The sequence below is a fragment of the Carassius auratus genome, chromosome 33 (genome assembly GCF_003368295.1).
Source record: "Carassius auratus strain Wakin chromosome 33, ASM336829v1, whole genome shotgun sequence".
NCBI classification, from domain to species: Eukaryota; Metazoa; Chordata; class Actinopteri; order Cypriniformes; family Cyprinidae; genus Carassius; species Carassius auratus.
Window position 1 is genome coordinate 163,794 of NC_039275.1, and position 10,877 is coordinate 174,670.

Here is a 10,877-nt window from a genome sequence, read left to right on the forward strand (position 1 = left end):
CATACTTGGCAAATGTCACTTTAAAATGTCCAGGGGTCTCATTTGTAAATGTTGCGTACGCACAAAATAGGCATAGAAATTGCGTACACATTTTTTGATGCACATATATCGGGGTTATAAAAAATAAACTTGGCGTAAATATGTACGCAACGTGCAGACCTTATAAACCATGCTTACAAATTATTTTTCATGGAGAGAAAAAAATATTGAAGTAAACAACAACTTTGTTTTCATGTTGATATACACGTTTACATTAAATATTCCAGTAGCATTAAAAGAGTTAACACTGAAATTATATAATATTTAAAAAAACATAATTGCATAATTTCATTAACAATAAACAATTTTCATGTGACGTTATTTTTTATTAAAGCGAGGAGTGCTATAGGTGCACAATAATCTTTAAACTAAACTACAGACCACATGTTATGAGAAATATTTTAGCGTGAACAATGATCGATGATCGAGTACTTACTGCGATATTATGGCGGACACTGCTGGATTACTCTACAACCACAGCTGCACAGAGGTGTTAATGTCGTGTAAAGTCATCTCTACAACATTATGAAAAATTCCACTATATTTGAAGGACATGACTAGGAGAAAACGGTAGGATTTGTATGGCCTCTTTTTACAGTACTTTGTCAGTGATGCGCCGAAATAGACAATACACTGTAATAAATATGCGTTTATCACTTTCCACTAAAATGTTTATCTTATCAGCAAATCTGCATACTTTTAATCTGAAATAATCAAAATTTTACTTGGCCAGTGTAAAAGAATGAGATCTAAAATATCTGACAACTATTTGAAACCATTGTGTTTTTATGGATATTTTCATGTATTTATTTTAAAACATAGCAGGGATACTATTTCCCTACTGTCTCTGTGTTAAACGTGGTGTCACGTGCATGGGGATTCGCATGTAAATGATATGCAGATGAGGTTATGCATAGTACAAACAAGCCATAGTAATTTAATCTAAATACTTTTGAATACTTTGAAATACTTAAGCTTTGTAACACAAAGGAATATAACTTGATATCTTGTTTTTATGCTTTCCGACATTTACCAGCCATATGATTTGTGTTTTCTTTGCATTTTATTTTTAAGAACATACATTTTCCACAGAATTTGTTTGAATTTAAATCTTCCAATCAATATAAATTAAATTTGAATGAATGGGATTCCAGGCTGTTCCATGCTGCATTCCAAGCTTCAAAATGAATCCAGACACACAAAATACAAAATAAAAGTAGCCAAAACAACTGGCACAGTTGTCCAAGTTATTCAATTGATTTGTTTAATGAAGAGTTGCAAAAGAATCGCTGAGTCAAAATTGACAGGGCTCGTTTCCCACGGTCACAAGCAATGCCGTTATTAAGGATGCTTTTGGGAAACACCTCAGGGCTTGCAAAATCTCAAAATCCCTGGTAGCTCTTCAGTCAGGCATTCATCAAGTTTTGGTAGCCCAAAATGAATTTCCCCCGAGCGAGAAAAAAAAAAAAAAAAAAAAAAAAAAAAGACATCGGCTGAACTTTACTGTGGACAAATCAGCATGATAGGAAAAAACTAGAAGCATATCTGGATTTAACGATTCAGTAAAATTATGATGCGATAAAATTCACAATACAGATTACACCGTACAATTTTCTTACAATTTATATACATATTTTTTTACAGAATGATATTTAAGACAAATTATAAATAAAAATGTGTCCTTTTATTATTAGAAAAAAGACACAATTCTGCATATTTATTTGTGAAATTGAAATGTCAAATAATAAAACTAAATTGAAATTCAACAATTTTTACATTTTGAAACATATCGAATAAATTCTTATAACTAGAAGAAATATCTACATTTAACCAAAATAAATTGTCTGCGCTCCATTTAAAATCAGAGGAAACCATTTGAATTAGTATCCAAAAAAAGTTGCTAAATACATGTTATTTGGATGCAATAATTAAAACAAAACTGAAGCAAAAACAGAATGGTCCGATTTTACCTTTGTGGATGAGACGCAAATGTCACTCTGACAACAGGTGACACTAATGGAAAACCTGGTATTTATTGGATGCTGCCCCTTTAAGAACGACTGCACGGATCCAATATAATAATGCAGAGGAGATTTCTTTCTCCACTATATTCACTAAAGTCATAACAGACTGTGTTCACAACAATACTTGCAGAGACTATTTTGTGTATGTATTCATTCAGAAGCTAGGATATGCCAAAGAGGAATCAGTTCGGTTTAAGAGAATTGTCTGAAATGCTGCTCTTGGCACATGCTTTGAATGAGTGCGCGCAAGCTGCGAATGGTTTAAAACGCTTGAATCGACAAGACTTAGAAACAAATGCAAACGATCAACTACGATCTGTTTCACCCCTGCAAGAGAGAGTGAACACCACAAATCAAGTTAGGAATCTTACATTACTATTCTAGACAGCTTGTTGGGCAGAGCTGTTATAGATTTTGGAGCCCGATTGGAAACCACCCCGGGACGTCTGAGCCCTGCACCTCAGATCTATTCAGTTCGTTAACCATTGGTTTCCACACTGAGTTATTGAAGCAAAAGAAATTTTAATAGAGTGACTCAAGAATCAGCGGTTCATTACAGAGTCAAAGATGATCGATTATTGAACATTATGAATGGATAAAGACTTCACATTGTCATCTGTAAAGCACATAAAGGATCATTTGACTTAAATTTAAGGGATTAAGGATTTTGTGCAGGTTCTGGCGTATGCATGGTTTCATAAATCTTAAAACTTTTGGCTGTATGCAAAATCTAGTTTTTGTGCCTACGTAAAATTTTAGGATGAAATCTACGGAGTCTTTTATAAATGAGACCCCAGGTCTCAGGGAGGAGAACTTGCACAAAACACTGATGCCATAAAGCAGTTGTGAGAAAACAGCCAAATGACAACTCGTCAATCAAGCAATTTTATTTTTGTTTGAGGGAAGGAAAGAATCTTTCGAAACGATCGTAGCAAGAAGGGAGACCATATGAATAAAGCACTGAATTGAAAAGACCTCCAAATTCCACAATTTCCTGACCACATCAAAGGCTGTGAACCTGACCGCTGGCCTTGCCCAATCCTGGGCACTGGCCCATTCCCTGGCCCTTTCCTTGGCCCAACCCCTGGCCCTTTCCCTTTCCCTTCCCTTGGCCCTGGCCCTGGCCCTGGCCCTGGCCCTTTCCCTTTCCTTGGCCCATCCCCTGACCCTGGCCCTTTCCTTGGCCCATCCCCTGGCCCTTTCCCTTTCCTTGGCCCATCCCCTGACCCTGGCCCTTTCCTTGGCCCATCCCCTGGCCCTGGCCCTTTCCTTGGCCCATCCCCTGGCCCTTTCCCTTTCCTTGGCCCATCCCCTGGCCCTGGCCCTGGCCCTTTCCCTTTCCTTGGCCCATCCCCTGGCCCTTTCCCTTTCCTTGGCCCATCCCCTGGCCCTGGCCCTGGCCCTGGCCCTTTCCTTGGCCCATCCCCTGGCCCTGGCCCTTTCCTTGGCCCATCCCCTGGCCCTGGCCCTTTCCTTGGCCCATCCCCTGGCCCTGGCCCTTTCCTTGGCCCATCCCCTGGCCCTGGCCCTTTCCTTGGCCCATCCCCTGGCCCTGGCCCTTTCCTTGGCCCATCCCCTGGCCCTGGCCCTTTCCTTGGCCCATCCCCTGGCCCTGGCCCTTTCCTTGGCCCATCCCCTGGCCCTGGCCCTTTCCTTGGCCCAACCCCTGGCCGTGGCCCTTTCCTTGGCCCAACCCCTGGCCCTGGCCCTGACCCTGACCCATTCCTTGGCCCTGGCCCTGGCCCTGACCCTGACCCTGACCCATTCCTTGGCCCTGGCCCATTCCCTGGCCCTGACCCATTCCCTGGCCCTGACCCATTCCCTGGCCCTGACCCATTCCCTGGCCCTGACCCATTCCCTGGCCCTGACCCATTCCCATTCCTTGGCCCTGGCCCTGGCCCATTCCTTGGCCCTGGCCCTGACCCATTCCTTGGCCCTGGCCCTGGCCCTGACCCATTCCTTGGCCCTGGCCCTGACCCATTCCTTGGCCCTGGCCCTGGCCCTGGCCCTGACCCATTCCTTGGCCCTGGCCCTGACCCTGACCCTGACCCATTCCTTGGCCCTGGCCCTGACCCTGGCCCTGACCCATTCCTTGGCCCTGACCCTGGCCCTGACCCATTCCTTGGCCCTGGCCCTGGCCCTGACCCATTCCTTGGCCCTGACCCTGGCCCTGACCCATTCCTTGGCCCTGGCCCTGGCCCTGACCCATTCCTTGGCCCTGGCCCTGGCCCTGGCCCATTCCTTGGCCCTGGCCCTGGCCCTGGCCCTGACCCATTCCTTGGCCCTGGCCCTGGCCCATTCCTTGGCCCTGGCCCATTCCTTGGCCCTGGCCCATTCCTTGGCCCTGGCCCTGGCCCATTCCTTGGCCCTGGCCCATTCCTTGGCCCTGGCCCATTCCTTGGCCCTGGCCCATTCCTTGGCCCTGGCCTTGACCCTGACCCATTCCTTGGCCCTGGCCTTGACCCTGACCCATTCCTTGGCCCTGGCCTTGACCCTGACCCATTCCTTGGCCCTGGCCTTGACCCTGACCCATTCCTTGGCCCTGGCCTTGACCCTGACCCATTCCTTGGCCCTGGCCTTGACCCTGACCCATTCCTTGGCCCTGGCCTTGACCCTGACCCATTCCTTGGCCCTGGCCTTGACCCTGACCCATTCCTTGGCCCTGGCCTTGACCCTGACCCATTCCTTGGCCCTGGCCTTGACCCTGACCCATTCCTTGGCCCTGGCCTTGACCCTGACCCATTCCTTGGCCCTGGCCTTGACCCTGACCCATTCCTTGGCCCTGGCCTTGACCCTGACCCATTCCGTGGCCCTGGCCTTGACCCTGACCCATTCCGTGGCCCTGGCCTTGACCCTGACCCATTCCGTGGCCCTGGCCTTGACCCTGACCCATTCCGTGGCCCTGGCCCTTTCCTTGGCCCATTCCTTGGCCCTGGCCGATTGGTTCACTGCATCCGTGGCCACGGGTGGTTGGGCAACACTTCTGTGTGGCAGGGCACTGGCCATCATGGACACAGCTTGCGGCAAACTTTGGAATATTCTTCGGGTCGGGACATTGACCTGGCCTCACTGCACGGATACAGATAGTCAGCTTTAGTTTGTGCATCTAGACGATTTGCCACGTCAACATACAGATTAACATTTAGTTTGTGAATCGGAAGTTATACCTACAGTGAATTAGTCCAAGTATTACTCCGGTTTATTCTGTAAACCCATCCGGAGTTTAATACTTATCTTACGGGATGAATTCAAACTTTCTTTAGACGAGAATGAACAAAAGGGCAAAAATGTATCATTTAGTGGTGGAAATTATGATTCTTTCTAGTGATTCGTTCATTTTCAGTTCGTTCACCAAAATGATTCGTTCAGAATTGTTCACTGATTCGTTCAGTGACCATTTCTTCGTATTACACAAAATAAGCCAGCAGATGGCAAAAAAAAGTGTATTATGTTGTTATGTCTTAAGTCAACGAACGTATTCAGTTGTTGCAAAAACTGATCTGGCTTTATTAAAATGTGTGTATAATCGCATTCAATATATAAAGTCTAATTAAGTTGTTCAGATGAACAAAGCACAAGGTTTTCTTGCCTAAATAGCATTTTAATTGTTTGGTCAGACAGTTTGTATATTATATATTCACATTCATCAATCGTGGATTAAACGTGGAGTTGCTAAAAATCAAAACAAGCGTATGTGCACAGTACAGTACCTATAACTGCGCTTTGCATTTTTGTGAGATTGACATGCTAAATGGCAGACTGACCCGGTTTACTATCATTCATTTCGTTCACGAACTAGATAAGCTATGTACCAGTTCATTTCATTCACGAACGACATGTATCCGTTCATTCAGCTCGTTCACGAATGACATGTGTGCCAGTTCAGTCATTTCATTCACGAACGAGATTTACTAAATCATTCAACTCGTGCACGAACGACATGTGCTTTGCCGATTGAGAAACGTGATTGGTAAACTGTTTGCCAGAATATACCCTGACCATCAGGTCAGTAATTTCATTCACGAACGAGATGTATCATTCAACTCGTGCACGAACGACATGGGTACCAGTTCAGTCATTTCATTCGCGAACGATAAGATCTCTAGATCTAGTTCAGACTCATATGAAACGGGTTCATTGAAGGGCGTATTCGTTCACTACATTCAACAAATCAAATACTCTGTCACATCTCATACTCGAAGGCTATTGGCTCGAGGTTGAGTAATTCTTTGACAGGATGAAACAGTTGTTACCCGGTTCACTGAGCTGCGCATGCGCTGCTTAAAGCGCCGTGCTGCTGTGGAGGGAGGAACTTCACTGAACGAGAAATATGAGTCAGTGGATTACGTGAACGAGAACGATTAGTTCACCTAAAAGATTCGTTCACCTAAAAGATTCGTTCAAAAAGAACGATTCGTTCACAAACGACACATCACTAGTATCATTACTTTTCTCACCAACAATGGACCAAAAATAATGTATTCACACACTTTTTTTTTCTTAGAGGATCCTAGGCATTAATTAAAAACTGAAACAGACTCACAGTGAAATTGAGAACATTTGCTTCCTCCAGAGCAGTCTCGATCAGAAGGAAATTCTTGATCGGACAACAAGCCCGTCAGCTTCTCAAGTAACCCCAAACCCCGAACCACTTATTTCTGCATTCATTCTGGCTGTGTAATGAAGTTAACAGATATTCTCACCTAGAGTAGCGTCTGTTATGCTCAAGTATCTGAACAGACACAATGCAACAGCAATCATCGAGCAGTGCACTCGAGCGGTCATCCTCCCAACCTACGATTTCACAATGATCTCTGCTTGAAAAGGCACTGACTTGGTGTGCCAGAAGAAGCAAACAGTGTAGTGAACAGAACTAAAATGAATAAACGTATTGCTGTAGCATCAACCTCTGTAAATTAGGGTTTTAAAGATCCAAAGATGATCAGATCAACTCAAACCCTGATCAAACACACCTGCCTCTAGCTTTCTAGTGATCTGAATGGAAGGCCTTGATTAGCTTGTTCAGGTGTGTTTGATTGGGGTTGGCCATTTAAACCATGTCATAATAATTGAGGTAGCTATATTACGAGAGAATTGTGCATTTCCATATATTTTCTGAAATGATGACATCATAACCCCACTTGTCGACCCTACACCCTAAGAAGATAAGGTTCTATATAGAACCTTAAAAGGTTCTATCAGGCACTACGTATTTTAAACCCATAAAAGGATCTATATAGAACCCTTTTTAAGGGTTCTTTGTAACCAGGAAAAAGTTTTTTTATGGAACCTTTTAGGGGTTCATTCATGATTATTTCTTTTGTCCTTTCTGGATTAAATATTTCATATAATTGACAAACATCAAGACCCTAAAATGTAAAAATGTAATTCACATAAAAAAGTCACCCATGAATACTGAAAAAAAGCACACCCAAAGTGCATTGAACTAGTAATGTATTTATATTAACAAAAAGAATTACTATTGCTGAAAGAATGCTACTGTAATTTCAAATATTCAAGGCTTTAAATGTACAAATCAACATTAAAACACCAACCGTTTAAAAAATCTCATAAACAAAGAAAATACAGTTTCACCTTCATCTACATACTACAAAATAAGTCCATTATAAAATTACATTAATCTATCACTAATAAATAATGCAAATATACAGATGAATCTAAATTCCCAAGCAGGGTTAGAACAACATCAAGTGCCTCAAAACTACAAATCCATATTAATATAACTCACAATGGAAATATACAGATATAGATCTGTAATTCAGATCAACATTTCAGAATATTATCAATCGCCTCATATTTACAAATTTACATTAGCACTAACACTATTCACAAAATATCAAAGTATTATGATAATTGATTACACATTTTGAGCACTGGGACAGTGCTTTTTTTGGCTTCTGGAGAGTTAAAACAGGTATTGCTCAACAAAATTCATGATGTGAGTGATGTGCTTGGGGTATTCCACACTGAAAATAAAAAAAAGTCTGTATCTGATTTAAAGCATGCAGAATGCTAGATCTAAAGGGCAGTTGCTAAAAAAAATGCATCAGTGATTTTTTGCCTCCATGTCCTTCATTTAAATTGTGCAAATGTTTTTTTTTTTTTTTGTGAGAAACTGAGCAGCCCTCTCTCAATTTTAACATCTTTGTATTTCTCCTGATATTACAAAACAACTGTCAATAAGAGTAAAACATTCTTCATTACAACATTATTCTACAAGAGCAAGACTTTTTTATTTTATTTTGTTATCACATTCACAGAGCTACAAAATTATGGCTTAAAATGATGGCATCTCGAATATCTGCTCATCACAATGAATGCCATACAGTTTTGAACTCAAGTTCAGATAATTTTTCAGATAATAATTCAGATAACTCAAGTTCAGATCATTTTCTGAACCCCCAAGCTCACGCCCCACCCCCACCAACACAAAGACATGACATATCAAAACTTACATTGTCCAGACAGAAGAGAAACTTCATGTTTTCTCTGAATAAAGATGGTAAGATTAGCAGTGCTCCATTTTTATCCAGATCTGCAATATCTGTTTACACAAAAACAACAAAACAAAACATTATATTTTAGCTGTGATGGTTGTCTTTGGAAATATTAATAAATATTCTTAATAAATAAAGACTGAAATATTACTGTAATTACCTAGTCAAATAAAATATTTATATAATTTATTTTACACTTCACTTTTAAACATTAATCATTAATTAGTATGTGAGCAGAGCAGCATCCAAAATCAAAGTACTTCTGCTGAGATTCAGAAGTATGCTTACAATGGAGAATTTACTACTCCATGAGAACATAGGAGAGGATTTATGAATGGCAGAAGCAATGCAACTGAGGTTGTAAAAAATGTAAAAAAAAATTAAATGTGTTTTGTTTGCATGTATGTCATTGCAACAGCACATTAAACGTTAATTGTAATTAAACTGACTGGAATCAATTTATGTGAATCAAAATATTTTAATGCACACCTTTTAGCCAATCAGAATAAAATATTCAGGGAAACAAACCATGGCATAAATAGATTTATTAGAGTAACCATTCAACAAACCAAGCAACTAATGGTTGTGTTAAGGAAAAAAAGAACAGTTTTTGTGTTTATGTCAATTTGCTGAAGTAAACAGTAGTGTTTCTGTAGCTCAACTGGTAGATCATTGCACTATCAAGCGCAAGGTTGGGGGTTCGAATCCCTGGGAACATATGATAGGTAAAAAACGTTTAGCCTGAATGCACTGTAAGTCGATTTGGATAAAAGTGACTGCTAAATGCATACATTTAATTTAATTTAAACTGTTCAGAACTTGAAGAGCAGTCTCTAGATTAAGATGAAGGTCCTTCCAAAAACCGCATCTTCACTTCATGCAGCAGCTACCAAAAAAAAAAAAAAAGACAGAAAAATTCATTAAAACAATTTTGACTAAAAACAAATACTCACAAGTTGTGGAACCTGAAGAAATGGGAACATGTCCATGACCTCTCATGTTGATTTAGTCATTAAATCAACTCTTTTAAAAAGAGCGCATCTCATTAGATTTTTGATATGTTGGTGTAGTCAGGTTGTCTTTTACATAGATGCGTTCACTTTTTAGGCACGGTTTGTTTAGTTTTTTTAATATACTTGATCAGTGGCGGCTCCTGCCAGTTCTCTCAGGGGGGGCACATGTTTGCTCGATTAATGAGGATAGTTCACCCATTCAATTGATAAATTAAATCTCTTGCTCTCCTTATGTTTTTATATGCATGTTAACAGCAACAGCAAATGAAGACTGACGCCAGGACGTGGTTTTCCCAAAACAACTTTTTACTTCGATTTCAGTTTAATAAGAAATAATTGAAGTCACATAAATCACTGTTTACACAACTTGCTTACATTACTGCTCATTTATATCACAGTCCTCACTTACATTACACTGCTTACTTAAATTACTCACTTATATTACACTGCTCCCTACTATCCATATGCATCTTTGCTCTTTCGTGTTTTTTCACCTTCTCCGAGAGATGATGCATTTGGTTGACACCTGTAGTTATCCATGCAATGTCCGTCATGCTCTCGCGATATAACAAAATGCAGCTGTAAATTAGTAGAATAAAGCGTCAGCTACTATACAGCTGGCGGCAAGGAAGTCGACCGGAAGTTGAAGTCGGCCGGGTGCCGCCATCTTGTAGCAGAACTTCACTTGCGTTAGCATCCCATTGACTCCTATTCATTTTGGCATCACTTTGACAGCGAATAACTTTATATCTGATGCGTTTAAAGTTTTCATTTGTCCATTATTTATTTCTAAAGATACACAACAATGTATAAAGGGCTCCATTACCTTCTATGTTACATTATGGCCCCGTAGAAACAGTTTTTGTAAAAAATAGGCTAACGATTGCGTCATAACCACACGTCTCTCTGTCGCATTACCGTACAGACAGGAGGAGAAGCTCGCAGGCAATTAACTTAATATGGCATACTGGCGTTACATTTTAAAATACTATACAAAATAATTAATCATAATACTTACTCCTGCTCACTACGCCAAAGAACTCCCCGCTCAAGCTCGCCGTCTCTGCAAGATTAACGATGGCAGTTTGCACGCACAGCTACTAGAAGATTTACATCTGTCAGACAGGTTGCTGACGTCGTCAAGCTTCGTTTGAGTCTGCCCGTCAGAAACGGAAGTGCTAAAAATAGCTAAAAACGGGCTTCACTTGTCTCAGTTGAGTTCCAATGGGGTCGCTGTGTCCATTTATTTTACTGTCTATGCTTTGCAGCCTACTAGCCTTTTT

The 10,877-nt window shown here is 41.1% G+C and overlaps 1 protein-coding gene across 1 annotated transcript; it reads right to left on the reverse strand.

The window, feature by feature from the left end:
* Positions 1-3,930: 3,930 nt before the first annotated feature.
* LOC113052626 (spidroin-1-like) lies at positions 3,931-6,980 on the reverse strand (the record flags this gene model as incomplete). Its single annotated transcript, XM_026216993.1, has 2 exons — positions 6,767-6,980; positions 3,931-5,132 (listed from the first exon to the last, which is right to left on the reverse strand). Coding segments are annotated over exons 1-2 (1,284 nt in total), but the record flags the coding sequence as incomplete, so codon positions are not given.
* Between the last annotated feature and the right edge of the window lie 3,897 nt (positions 6,981-10,877).